Source organism: Ipomoea nil, unplaced genomic scaffold, assembly GCF_001879475.1.
Source record: "Ipomoea nil cultivar Tokyo-kokei standard unplaced genomic scaffold, Asagao_1.1 scaffold1993, whole genome shotgun sequence".
Classification (NCBI taxonomy): domain Eukaryota; kingdom Viridiplantae; phylum Streptophyta; class Magnoliopsida; order Solanales; family Convolvulaceae; genus Ipomoea; species Ipomoea nil.
The window spans coordinates 2,951,680-2,966,740 of NW_017618421.1; the positions used below are offsets into that span (position 1 = coordinate 2,951,680).

Here is a 15,061-nt window from a genome sequence, read left to right on the forward strand (position 1 = left end):
ACCCAATTACATTTCAATTACATTTTTTTTTTTTTTGAATTTGATGACCTAATTACACTTTTGTGTGCAATTGAGTAGCCTATTTGACCCTTATTCAATTAGTATATTACCAAATAATGAACATTCAATACACAAATAATGTATATTCAATCTATTAAAAATAAACATTTATTCATGGTCACAGTTTTTTTTTTCTTTTTTTTTTTGGAAAGGAAAGTATGAAAATTCCATTAATAATTAACCAGACATGAGATACAGGCCGGCGGCTCAGTAAACCACTGGTTTGCCGAAAAATATTATTTCATTCTAAATTTATTATGCATTAACACGCAACGAAATAATATTTACGAAAAGACTATTTTATTCCAAATCTATTTTGCTAACCAACCAATCAACAATGCTGTTAGACAAGGACTTTAATTACATACCACTCAATTTAAAGAGATCATCACCATCCCTAAGACACTGTCCTTGATTAATGAAATTGTTGTACATATTATTTTGCTAGAACTAGAATCGCAAACACCAATGAATTTCCCACTTCTGGTGAAAATTACGAGGGGCAACAAAAATTCACTCGAAAAACGCATTCTAACAATGCATGTAATTTCAATTTCCAGTTACATTGCAACACAATCTGACATCGCTATCTAATTTCATACAGTATCAATCAACCACTATAAGATTATTAAAACATCTTTACCAAAAACACTACTCAGTGTACAACAATCTCTCTTCTCTCAAGTTTTGCTCAAAAGAACCCAAGTACTCTTCCATTTGGCAACCATAGACTCGTTTTTAAATACAGTACATTCCACATAATTGTGTGACCCGGGTTGTTCATGGGCAATGAATTTGTTCTGAGTTCTCGCAAGAAACACTGTTCACCCTTTCTCTGACCATCTGGTTGGCAAAACAGCCGAAGAGGGTAATAGGGAGATCCCAATGTTGGAATAGTGATGTTACCGTGTCACCAACCAACCAGGTTTGTATAAACTATCTTCCTTAAAATTGCGACCTGTCACTGAAGTGGACTCACCTTGGCGACGAAAGCACTGCACGTTTTAGAGACATCACCAACATCAGCTTACTAAAATATTTGCAGGAAATACTAGAAAATCAATTATATAGTGTAAGAGAGAACAGTTCGGCTTTGGTCCTAAGACTATAGGTGCAATGCCACTTTTAACACCAAATTGAAAACCCCCACTTGTACTCTACCCCTAGACTACCAAAAAATTGACACTTTCGGTCCTCACCTATTTATCTTTGATGAAAATGATGCCTATGCATGCCACATGCACCATAGGACGCCGAAATAGTCATTTTTAAAGACAACAATTCACAACACTAGCCTCAATTTCACTACTTAACCCAAATAATCCATAGCCACAACACTATCCAAAAACTCATTATATGGTGTTCGGTTTATTGAATGGAAATAGAAGGAATAAGAATATGAATTAGGAAATAATAGAATAAAAGAGAAGAAAAGCTCTTCAATGCCTCTTACTCCCATGGCTCATTCCAAAAATGGATAAGGACAAGGGTATTTTAGTCATATCAATTGGTTTTAGATAAGAACGAAAAGAAGTATCATGTGACAAAACCAGAACAAGTACCAAAATCTCAAAGAAAAAAAATTACTTCTTGGGCATTTCAAGATTTAATTATTTTCACATTTTCCAACCAAAGAAAAAAAAACACAAAGATGCTACATACTCAATTTCTGATAATCAACCATAAAATAAAAACTAGCATGCCGATGAAAACAAGCAATGAAGGTTCTTGACTACTAGAGGTAGAGATTTGAGGAGCATCAGCAGTTGCAAGTTGGAGAGTTAAGTTAGAAGAAGCCATGGGCAAGCTTAAAGAATGAAACAGGGAATTGTTTTCCTCTAAAGTGCAACAAATTGAGGAAATGGTTCATTAATTGGGAATATCTGATTATTTAGTACAGAAATTGTGAAATGCCTTTTGCGCCTTTAAATTTTAAATTTTTAAATTCCATGAAACCAGACACCACTTTTTCATCCAATTTTAACCAAAACCCTAATCTGAGGACTAAGATCCATTTTCTGGTAATCTAGGGAATACTGATGGGCGTTCCAAAGTTTGTGTCAAAATGGCAATGCACCAACATAGCAAGGACTAAATATAGATTTTTCTCAGTTTATAACTTCATTTCAGATAAGCACTCCCAAATTAAGCAATAATGAATTTGAGTTACTCCATGAGTTTTAATGAATAAACGACATGTAAGTACAACAATCAAGAGCAAACCTTGTAACAAACAATTGTGTCATCTGGGTACATAGCAAATAATTTGGTTCCAAGGCGAGCATGGCAAGAATCACATACAGACTCATCATTGATCAGAACATGCCGTGATCTTTCCTCCAATCTTGCCAAGCTTGCATCAACTTCCAAAGCACGAGATAGATTATGTACGATCTTGTAAAATGAAGACATTAAGTGTATGTAGATGATAAAGAGAATCAGAACGATAATCATTTACCCAATATAAGGTCAACAATGCCTTGTCAAATTATCTTTCCTATCAAATAGAGAGTTATAATCATATTACAGTAAATAAGTTTAGAATGCCTTATCAAACTTCAGTTTCTAGTTGTGAGATTTTTATAATTGACTCATCGTTCGGGCCCCTACAAGGAATTCTTCTTCCCCTCTCCCTCAACACTATCAAGTATGTCTTCATCCTTGTTCCTCCTCTCATTTCCTTCTGCTTATTCTTCTTAATAAGACACAAGTCCAAATGAAGGATCTACATGTGCCTGATCCAATTATATAGTTTCTATACATTTTAGAGAATTCCGCATGTTTAAGTGTAGGACATTGTAATATCATGAGAAATATCATGTTTGATCGTGTTTTAGAGGGAAAAAAATACTCAAATTGTACAAAATGGGGCTTGAGAGAACATGTCAGCAAACTGCATCCAATATTCCAATCATTCTTAGTTTCTAACAGTCATATTTTAGACATTTCAGCATATTTAAGTGATGTCGCGTCAGATTGTGTTTTAAAAGGGAAAAATATATCATGCAAAACGGAAGTTGAAGGAAAGTTGTTTAGCAGAGAGGAAACAGCACACTGAGTAGGGGGGCAGGCAGGCAGCAAGGAAGATCAGGGATAGCAACCTTTCTATTTTATCATCTTACAAGCTTTATTCTCATCATTTCTGCTATTGCCATTTTGTTATCCACTAAAGTAATAACCACATGCATTAACTGGACTCTAATATGTGTAGAAACTGAAAGAGATTAGTAAATGAAGACAACATTATAATTCAACTATATCCAGTGTACTCCAGGTCTCAACTCCCAATACTAGTCAAAAAGTTCTCTCCACCTCCCTTTCCGAGACATTTACAAGCATACTGAACCTTCTCCCCCACCCCCACAGAGGAAATGAAAATTGAAATTTGTAAGCATGAAGATAAGAAACAACACAACCATGTCCCCTCACATAAATGTAAACTCATATAAGGTATAAAAGAGAATGAATAAATTTTATCACTGTTCATTAAGACATACTTGGCCTTGATGATGATGATGGAGCCGTGCTCTCAACATTCTTAACATTGTCTCTGAAGCAAGTTGAAGGGGCATATCAGGTGACAACCTCTGCAAAACGAAACACATTCTGGATCTCATAAGCATTCCCCTCAGATGTTCAGAAGTTATGAATACTATAACTAAATGCCCTCCCCTCATACATTCCTCTCCACCACTTGCGCCCAAAGCAACCAAACCAAGGATGTCTATCTAATTTTAAGAATATGAAGAATCAAAATAGGACTAGAATACTACCAATGGAACAAAGGATTATAAAGTTCAACAAGGAAATTACATTACGAGACAAATATGTTGTGCTTATAGCTTATAATATAAGTTTGTTTAAAAATAAAGAAAACAAAAATGCATATACTGAATACAAAAGAACCTTCATCCTGATTAAACAGATTGCAATCCAACTTGAATCTATAATGATGTGATTAGATTAGAAGTATCAAGCATTGATTAGATTAAATTTTAAATATTGCTACAGGATAAAACATAATCCAAAATGAAGAAACAATACAATAATTCAATAAATGAACATTGATAACAGGTGATTAATAAGAAAGTTAAAGTATTTTTGCCCAGTATAGAGGGAAAAAAACATCTTGAATGGTTCATCAAGAAGTTCACTCCCACATGTGGAATAAATGATTTGTATAAGTTTGCCAGATTTCATGTCCTTCTCTTGGTATAATTTGTTTTTTTGTAATAATATTAAGGCAGAAATTCTCCCCCCTCTTCCTTTTTGGTCCCTACCCATTGTGATGATTAGTAACCACTAACCATTCATTTCTCCCTGTATTAGTGATGGTGTCAAAATCTTACAGAAACCACAAGTGTGGACGACATGTGGTTCTTTTCAACAAAGAACCCTTTTATTTATTTATTTATTTATTTATTTATTTATTTTTATCTGTATCCTTTACTTCCCTCCTCTCTCCTGTCTTCCTGGAAAACTTTGACAGACAAATTTTAATTAATGAGTAAATTTTGGAAGTATGTCTATATTTTACCATTGAAAAATAGGGTTATACTGGTGGAGCTGTTAGCATTTTAAAATGCAAATTTAAAGTTTAAGAGAATTGATATGCTGCATACTTGTTCAAGAAATAATTGTCCTGTAGTTGAATGTTACGGATTATCAATGCTACTGATTGTTGACTATTACCTCACTATTGGTTTACATTATTAACCAATATAGGGATGAAAGCTTGATAGGTACCTACAATTTTTATCTAAAGGGATACAAATATGGAAATTACAATTGAACTCTACTTCACTTGCTATGCATTTCTGTAACGTGGTTGAAATTTAGAGGAAATAACAAATTTGAATTTTGTTAGTACAGAGCCCAAATTTGAAGGTCAGGGTTTGTGATTTGGGAGGACACTAGGGTTTCCGATTAGGCTTAAATGGTGATGATAAAAGTTTGATCGAGGGGCATTTTGGCTAAAATACAGCTGCACACATGGGTCACACATATGGATTCTGTTAAGATATGTTGCCTGCATCAACATAAGGACCAATGACGGCTACTGGCTACATACTATGGAGATGACAAGTGGGGCAGATTTATGTTTGGGGCCGAAGACTGTCAAAACAGAGTCAAGGGACCAAAAAGGGGAAAAATCTCTTTACGTAGTAAGAATATATACCTCCAAGACTTGTAATGGGTCCAGCATTTCTCCATGGTTGTGTAGAAGGCGAACAGCAGCTGCAAACATGGGCTCTTTGCCATTCATGGGATCCAAATACATATCAAGCAACCTAAGAAAATAAATCAATGAAATATAAGCAAAGATTTATCTAGCAGAGAACACCGAGAAAGCAAATGGTTGTAGGATGTACTCACTGCATATATGCATCTGGTCTACCAATCTCTGCACAATACTGTTCTGCAGCTTCACAGTCCTCTAGCTTTCTATCAGGAAACAATAACAAAATGAACTTCATAGTATCATACTATACTTACAATTAAGGAACTGAAAATATTCCTTTTTCAGAATCAAGCTTGGCATTAATTCTTGATCACTGATATTCAAACTATAATACCATTACACAGAAAAGGAATTATGCCTACATACTTACAATGCCAAAATTTGGAGGACTAATGCTTCCTGACCAAGCTTCCGGTAAAGAATAGCCTGTCAGAAAACAATCAAGTTAGAAAAATAGTGAAAATAAGCAACAGATTTCTAATTCAAGGGCCATTTTTCCACCATACTAAAAAATATGATCTGAGCATAAATGAAGTAACTCAGTACCTTCTCCATCCATAACTCAGAACCTTCAATTAAGTCAAGGACCTCTTCTGGATCATACAAGTCAGATGATTGTAAAAAGATCTGTAGCCTCTCTCTGACATGACTATCAAAGATTGAATTCTCTGACAAATGTTCTATTTCATAAGCATCAAGAGCTGACTTTGCAAGCAAGAGAGCATATGTCGTATGAAACTGAGTGTCGTCCAACTCCTTATCTTCAATTAACCACTGGAGATATCTGCACAAATAAAGTAGTAAGCTTTTGATATGACATGAATAAAGAAAAAGGAATCTATGGAATCCCCATCAATAGAGACATAAGTTCTATATACAAAATACAATATGTTCATTTTCACTACTTGGTTAGCTGTGTCACTCAGAGCATATAAAGCATAAGATTATGGTATTAGGTATATAGTCATTCTTCTGCTATTTTTGTTTATATATTTTCCCTGTCAATGTGTTTTGCAAACATACGTCAATTGTTCTGTTATGTACTCAGGCGAACGCACGTGTCACAGGGCAATTATGGTTATCGGAGGTTTGTGGGTTGCCTATGTTGAGAGAAGAATTAAAGGAAATAGGGAACAAGATACTAGGAACGTGGTTTTATCTTAACTTCTTGCTTGATTGTCCTTTATTGGAATGAAAATCCCCTTTATAGTAACAGGGTTACAAAGACTAAATAAAACATAAAAAGGAAAGGAGAATCATTAAGGCTCCTTACCATAATGATTCGCTATCTATAAAGGAAATAAATCAATTCAAATAACAAAGATATTTTAGAATCAATTAATCAATCTCCTAAGTTCTTGCCCTGATTTTCGGAATCATAAAATGTACGCAGCAAGAAATATATGAAGTCAGACTGTGTTATGTGAACTGTGAAGAAAACAGCAATGAGAAACTGTTTAGGAGCTCAAGCAGCAGGAAGTAGATGAAAGATAACAATGCTACTACAAGTCATGAACTGTAAACATATATAACTCATCTAAGGTGAACTCAAAATTGTGAATTGCAGTTCAGTATAAATAACTGTCGGGAATCTCTTGCATTTCTTAATTCAAGGAACAAAATTCAGATCAATATTTAAATCTCTTGGCAAACACATGATTATGCAAAAAGGAGCATAACAAATAAAATAAACGTTAGGGAGGGCTTTGGCAAACAATGCACACAATCTTATAAAGGAAAACAAAAGAATAATGGATGGGTAGAGGAGCATGAAAATTCATAACTAGAAACAAAGTTAAATTTATTGCAAATAAGAGCCATACCTAAGAAGAATTTCCACTTTTTTTGGATCAATTGCAGCTATTACGTCATCTGCAATTAAGGGTTGAAGCAAATGTATCAAACAAGTAACAAACCACATTTCACAAGCATGTGAAAGAAAGTGGAAGACTACTGTGCTAACTATAGTTGAGTGCATAGAAAATAGAAATTTCAATTTCACAAAAGATCAATTTTACTTGTCCAAATCACCAGCTTATGCATGACTCATGACTGTATAGTATATATGAACCTATGAAGAACATCAAATCAAAATTAAAAACCGTCTATTTCACTGGATTTCTTATCAGTCAGAGGTAAAATTTTCTCTTCTAAAAACTCTTTATATTTTCTAATTCTAAATTTGAACTTAGAATTTAGGGGAAAAAAAAAAACAAAAAAACAAAAAGTAAAAACAACTAATGTGCATTTGTTAGTATTTATGTGGTCCTGATTAGATACTCATAAATAACATTTCTGCTTCAAAACATCTATGCATTTGTTAGTATATATGTGGTCCTGATTAGATACTCATAAATAACATTTCTGCTTCAAAAAATTTAAGTGATTGAAATTTCCATCACGTCAACTCTTACAAATTAATTAATTGGATTTCTCAGTGTCCGAGTGAGAGGCTTTTACTCCCAGGCTCCCACAAAATGTCTCTGGGTAAAGAAACTTGTCTAGTCTATGAATATAGCAAATATACAGTTTCACAACTCGACCAGATTTTATAATTGCACAATGTCGTGCACTTAAGAGTGCAATTTTTGTCTCAATTAATTTATCATAAATAGTTACTAAAATAGCAAGGCCTACCTGGTGAGAGAAGATCCATTCTTTTCTCTGATATGAGGACTTGAACTGCCAATACTTGGTTGATATCTGAAATCTAACTCAAATAATAACAATAATAATGAGAAACCCATATATGCATACTATTCAGAAGAATACCAGGAAATTCATCCTACTACCAAAGGAAAACAATGGTACATACCCATCCTAGATGTTGCAATACCAAATCTTGATCAGATGACTCCTCAAGAATCTTTGAGGCCTCAATGACAGCAGTCGCCTGATCAGAATCAACACTCTTGGAATTGTCTTGTAGATCATTTACCACAGCAGGTTCTTTCATGTTGCTGGAGTTTCTAGCCAATATGCGCCAGATGGCAAGAGCTTTAGAGCTCAACCCCTTGCTGGCATACAAAAAAGCAAGTGTCCTTAGATGCCCAGATTCGTTCAATAATGACTCCAACTCCTCCTGCACTGTCCATTTAAGTTGCAGTCACCAGTTAAGCAGGTCTATAATGCCAAGATTTAAGTTTAGCTACACCAACATCCATATACTTGTCATGCAATATTTTCAATACTATCAGGCTTGCATGGCTGCCACATATATATATATATATATAGACAAGGGATCAGGTGTGAAGCTTCGCCCAAGGTGAAACGTGCGGATTAATCACAGCCTTTGATCTTGCCAAATTTGTTTGAAATAAAATGGAATGATCTCTATTACTTACAACTTTCGAGAAATCAAGTGATAATTCAAAACTCAAATCCAATACAGAGATCTGATATTTCAATCCACATGGTTCCTCACCTTTGCAACGTTTCTTTATATATCTAAACTGCAGGTCAACCTCAAGTCCTCTAACATTTTTATATTGGAATGTTCATTCTTTCAGCATTATCCAAACTCCACTATGAAGAACAATATTAAAAGTAAAATATCAAAAGGGTTTGAGACATATCACCTTAAAAAGCCATTAAAATTGTTGGCAAATTTTATAAAACTTGGTTAAATTATAATAAGACAGTCGCTTATCCTGATCTCTGTAACAGTGAGCATTGTCAGCTAGTTCTTACAATCCCCATGTGACTATGTGAGAACTATTTGGATGCAACCATCAGGATTATTAAGGTATATAGAAAGGTCCCTAGGTACTACCTTGTTATATAAGAGCCATAGACATACAAAGGTTGTTAGTTGTACAGATACAGACTAGGCTCAGCTGGATGCCCTTGGGATAGAAGGTTAACACTGAGATGCTGTGTTCTTGTTGTCGGTAATTTGATATCTTGGAAAAGTAAGAAACAAGATGCGGTTGCACACTCAAGCTCCAAGGCCGAATATCAAGCAATGGCACTTAGGGCATGTGAACTGATTTAGGTAAAGCATCTAGTCCATCTACTTGCAAGCTCAGATCTATGAAGTTGGTAATTAATAATAAGGTAGCACTGCACATTGCATTCAATCCCATTCTTCATGAAAGAATCATACATATTGAAGTTGATTGTCATTTCATACTAGAAAAGGCCACTTCTGAAAACATCATTATTTCATTTGATGGTTCGAATAATTAATTAAATGTTTTTACTAAATCACTTAAGGACCCAACAATGAGTATATTTGTAACATGCTTGGAGCAAAGTAGCATATGATTTTCAAGCTCCACCTTGAGGGGGAATGTTAAAACTGTAAAAAGCATAATAAAGGTCACATAGCACCACGTAACTATTTAGTTTCCCAAAACATGAACTCATTTAGTGTCCTGAGACAGTGGGCAGACAATGTATTTAATGTTTCAGGAATGTCATTCAGGGTTGTAAGCTTTCCATATATGATATACCAATAGAATTATCTCTTACTCTTTTAACAAAGACAAAGGTGTCCACCATAAAACTTATAAAATATAATAAATTGTTTAAGATGAAAAAGTTTAAGACAAGCTTACCACTACGCAGTTGTTATCCGAAGATGCAAGTTTTTCCATGTCATCAATACGATTAAGAGCTCTATAGAGGTACATCAAAAGGGTGTCGACTCCCTCTTTTACTGGCAGAGTCAAATCTTTAAACCGGGAAACTTCCAAATACCTGTAATATAAGTCTGAAATAAATTAGAAAACACCAAATCAAGCCAATCTAATGTTGCATTTAATAAGGGAAAGTTTGGCAACCTCTAAATATAAGCACTTTCTCCTATAATAAATTGACAGTCGCATAAATATTTGTTTTCAACTACATAATATAAGCTTATAAAACAAATATCATGAACTTTTTGTAATATGTGATCATTTGGTCCAACTAGGTCATACAGTAATAATACTAAAGGGCCAACTTAGAGGAAAAACCCCTCTTTTTCAAGAAGCTTCAATAAGAGGCAACTCAGAAAAGCTTTGGACTTATTTAGTAACTTGAGAATTATCTGGTTTTCCAAAAAAAAAAAAAAATGGAAAGTATAGCTTTTTGTTCAAAATCAACTAGTATTTTTCAAATTATAAAATCGATAACACTATAACTTAACAAAGGTATTTGAAAAATACCATTCTAGTGATCTCCAAAATTTTCAAATACAAAAAATACACAATTTCACTTATGACCATCGACACTTAAGTATAATTCAGTGTGCAGATACTTAGCTGATCTTTAGTCTAATATATTAATGCTATAATAACAACCTGGTCATGCTTTTAACTGCAACCTCCAGCAAATCAGCTCTACTGGGAGGGTTCAAGAGAAACTTGTCATCAACTGCACTCTCAACACCTGCCTTCTTAAGAAAAATAGCTCTTTGAACAGCCATTAATCCATCATCAATAACCTTTTCAAGAGGTGACGGAGGAGGATGCAAACCCCAATATCGATTCCTTGGAACCTAGAGAACAAATATCATTCTTTGTTTTAAACTTAACCAATAAAGAAAAAGAGAATATAAGCATTAAGGCAAAAAAACAAAACATACAAAGAGCCATACATGCAGGGATATAAACAGGGTATAAGCTATCAGGACTGTCACTGTGTAGCATGCTACACAACATCGGCAAGGTTCCCAAATCATTATAACTACACTTGTCTCTACTATCTTTCATTTTACTTGACATGAATGGCCATCATATGTGACAAATGTCAACAGAAACTTCATTTACATAAAGTGCCCTCACTACTCATCCAGAATTGTCTGCACATGAGCATTCTTATTCAAGATTATTTAGTAAAATAGTAGTGATGTATTTTTTCTCAAAATTACTTTAGATGATAATTTAGATTAAATACCGTCTTTTTAAAGGTTGGTGGAATATCAACTGCACTAATATTTAGATTAGTAGTGGATAATGAACAAGTTAGCTCATAGAAGGAAAAACTTTTTTAAAATATAAATCCTCACGGTCAAAGTCAGGAAATTTTAAAGCACACAAAATTACAAGCCATCTCCAAAAAGCATGCAACTCTTAAGTATGCTTTTGATGAAATCAAAGAAACATGCAGATACAGGAAAATCTTTACAGAACCATCAGAGGAAAGTAGCATATACCAGCAGTGACCATCGATTTGGCTCACGCATGATAAATGGGAAGAGTTCAGATGGTTGCATAGTTTCTGAAAGCAAGAAGTGATCAACTGCTTCCGCAAAATGTAAGTCAAACAGCAAAAGAAATCCCACTTGAGCATGTACAAAGGATAGCATATCCTTTGTAATTTCACCTTCGTTCCAGAGCTCGTCAATCAAAGAGACAGCTTCACCAACATTTTTCTTGCGCAGAAGATCCTTAATTTGATCTTCTGGTGGCACCTTCTGGTAACAGATGACCTGGCATTACAACACAATCCCATATAAATATCTTATATTCTAATGATGCATGATTGCACACAGTACAGTTTAAAAAAAATAAATAAATAAATACATGGATCATACAATTATCTGAATACTCATTTTGATATGTATGCCAAAGTACATAATTGTGTCAATAATGATGCAATGCATGCAAAACACTATCTTACAAACCTAACACGAACCAAGTATAATGGTACTTAAAAGTAAAGGATTTACCTTGGAGCTTGTTGCCAAAGCAACAAGTTTTCCTCTGTCATTCCCTTCATCTGCCACAATACACTTATTACCTACTTCATCATCAAATGGAACCCGCTGCACACAGTTTCCAGATTTTCTGTGATACAGTTCCACCTTCCCATTCCTCATCACGACTACACACGACCCTAGCTCTCCTATTGAATCTGGGGCTTCACGAAATACCAAGCTGCCACCTACAGGCTGACCTTCAGCATCCACAATAACACCAACATTATCCATCATTAGCATAACCTTCCATTCCTTACACAGTATTTTCATCAGCGGTGGCCCGGACAAATCAGGCAGCGAAAATAACAACCCACTCTGCCCACTTGAACAAGAATATAAATAATATCCATTTCTCGTGCCAAAAATTATCGAATCATCCACCCAAGCTAAACTATTAATTCCCTCAGAAACACCCGGAAATTCCTTCAGAATCACTAAAGATCCACTGAAAACCAACTCAACTAGCACTAATTTCTTCCCAACAGCAACCGCAAAGAAACACCCGTCTTCTTTCAGTTTCATCCCATTTAACCGCTGTACAACATTGTCGCCACCAGTGCTGATCCTACTACTTCGAAATCTCCGAGTTAGAGCAGTAACCCCCTTGATCAGACTGAGTTTCTTAATCGGGTCAAGCAAAAGCAAATCAACTAAGTAAAGAAATCCATCCGACACTACAATTATTTTACCGATATCATCGAGGACGTGAATTGAATTTACAGGGCCGCCACCGACAGTGACTTGGCGGTGACAAACTAGAGCCGAGGAGGTGCTGGGAGAGTTAGGGTTTACAGATAGCGAGAGCAGAGAGCCCGAAGTCGTGCCAAGGTAGATTAATGCTTGGGAATCGGAAAGCGTGGAGATTGCGAGAGATCGAATTTGAGAGGAATTGGAATCTAAAGGGTTGAACTCTGCAAGGAGCTTGAGAACAGTACGGGAACGGGACTTGGATTCCGGTTCGGGTTTGGTGCTGGGTTTCGGATTCGCCATCGGAGGAATCCAGTGGGCAGCAACAAGAACTCAACAAGCATATAGAGAGAGTGAAGAGTACTAGTTGGGGGCAGGCTGCTAGCCGGTAGCCCTGTCGTTAATTCATCGCAGTAAATTCCACTTTATTTTACTCGTCAAATATTATGCCAACTACATAAATGTTGAGTAAATTTCAATTTTAATCTTGTAATTATTGACATTTTATTAATTGCAATCTACAACTTTTAAGATTGCTAATTTAATATTTTAACTATTCAACTTTTATCAATTTTAATCACTTCTGTGGAGTTTATCTTATCGAAAAAAATTAATTAGCCAATTAATCTTTAATTTAAGGGGTAATTTGTCTTTATATGTGGTCATAAAATGGAAGGTTCCCATGGCTTCCTCTTTCTGTTCACTTAGACATGCCCTCTTTCTTTCAAGCTCCACCAAATCCACCTTACGTGATAACCCCGTGCACTTTCCTGCCTGCAATGCCCCCGTGCACTTTCCGGCCTTCAATGCTTTTTATTCATGGTGGCATTTAGAGTCTGACACTCGACTGGAAGTCAGTGCTAGCTCCCCAGCTCCGGCAGTGGATCAGTTGCCTAGTAGAGCTGTGTCCCGAGCACCCACTGTAACACCCCTATTACGGCCTCTAACTCAAACTAATTATTTAATTACTTACCCTTAAAAGAGAATTAAATTCCATTAATTAATTACGAAGGGTCCACCATAGACCATGGACCCTGATACTGCTAATTATACGTAAGCAATATAAAATAAACCCGAGACCAATCAAAGCAAATAGATATCTTTATTGATCACGGTAAAGGCCCTAAGTACAATCTACTTGGTTGCTCTGAGTACCGACTGACTGCGGTCGGGATTCTCTAACAACAACCTATCGATCGTCCAAAAGTCCCCTACACTGTAGCTACTGTAGGTATTTATAGCCGCTGTGCCAGAGACAAGAATCCGGTCGTTCGGCATGTTCTCCACGTAGCCACCACGTGTCATACTCCCGGATGCCCTGCCTGTCGTCGTAGAGAGCCGCCACGTGTCCTTTGTCAGCTCTCTCGCCGAAGGGCTACCGATCGGTGGTCGATACTGCCGCTCGGGCAACTCCCGGTCTGACTCCGACCGGGTTCTTCACACGAAGCCCGACCTGTTACCTGCAAAGACAAAGAGAAAAGGACGAAGGCACCTCGGTGGGGGTAAAGCCTATGCCAGTCGGGATATTCCCTACCAAAAGCCCCCCAGCCCGGGCCTTTTTGACCGTTCGGGAAAAAACGGGACGGGATGAAGAAGCCCAACCATCGGCCGCCAAACCGATCGGCCAGCTGTCATTCCCTCCCTCGCCACGTGTCGGCCACTGCCGCCCTCTGCGACTGCAACGGTCGCCTCGGAATCAGCGCTGGTCGTGTCACGCAAGTGGATTGGTTTCCCGCCCAAATGCTCTCCTATAAATAGGCCCCTGAGGCCTTCATTTGAACTTTCCTCAATCTCCTGATCCAATCGGCACCCTCAGAGAGTCCCGAGCGAGCGATCCAGCAGATCAACCGAGCACTTCTCAAGAAGTTTCAGTCAAGTTCCTTTGATCGGTAAAGTCCCTATTCTTTAGCTCTTACTTTGTTTTTAGCATTGCATAGGAGTAGGTTAGAGCTAATTCCGATCTAACTTCTCGATCCCTGTACTAACCCCGACCGACCTTTAGGTAGAGAACATGTCGGATTCGGATAGTCAGAACGCCTCGGTTGCAGACTACGACAACACGGTCGAGCAGAGCAGCGAGGAGGTGGACATTATGTCCTACTCTTCAGAGGTCGAGCAACGACCACCGCACATGCCCGTCCGAGCCCCCGAGCCAAAAGGGTCATCTAGCTCGTCGGGGACGTCAGGGTCGAGCTCCAGCAGGTCGGGGAGCGTTGAAACGTCCACGAGCGGACGAAACTCCCCGGGCGAAGGCGTTAGGGAAACGCCTACGAGGGTGATAGGGGATTACCCTCAGGTCGAGCCCGAGGAAGGACACCGGGCAAACGAAGCGGAGGCGGTCGAGGAAGACCCGGCCGGGCCAGCAATGCCATGCGGGGACGGGTATG

The 15,061-nt window shown here is 37.1% G+C and overlaps 1 protein-coding gene across 2 annotated transcripts; it reads right to left on the bottom strand.

The window, feature by feature from the left end:
• Positions 1–560: 560 nt before the first annotated feature.
• LOC109147430 (transforming growth factor-beta receptor-associated protein 1) lies at positions 561–13,071 on the bottom strand. 2 transcript variants are annotated; one of them, XM_019295085.1, is made up of 14 exons: positions 11,958–13,071; positions 11,442–11,717; positions 10,588–10,784; positions 9,862–10,003; positions 8,118–8,384; positions 7,940–8,012; positions 7,126–7,174; positions 5,849–6,086; positions 5,673–5,728; positions 5,437–5,505; positions 5,240–5,351; positions 3,558–3,647; positions 2,284–2,454; positions 561–1,055 (listed from the first exon to the last, which is right to left on the bottom strand). In XM_019295085.1, the coding sequence occupies exons 1-14, from the start codon at positions 12,975–12,977 to the stop codon at positions 963–965; spliced, it is 2,853 nt and encodes a 950-aa protein (XP_019150630.1). In that variant the 5' UTR covers positions 12,978–13,071; the 3' UTR covers positions 561–962. The 2 variants fall into 2 exon arrangements, 1 of the variants encoding a protein (XP_019150630.1); XR_002048656.1 differs by having other exon boundaries at positions 1,006–1,055; positions 2,284–2,423.
• Positions 13,072–15,061: the final 1,990 nt, after the last annotated feature.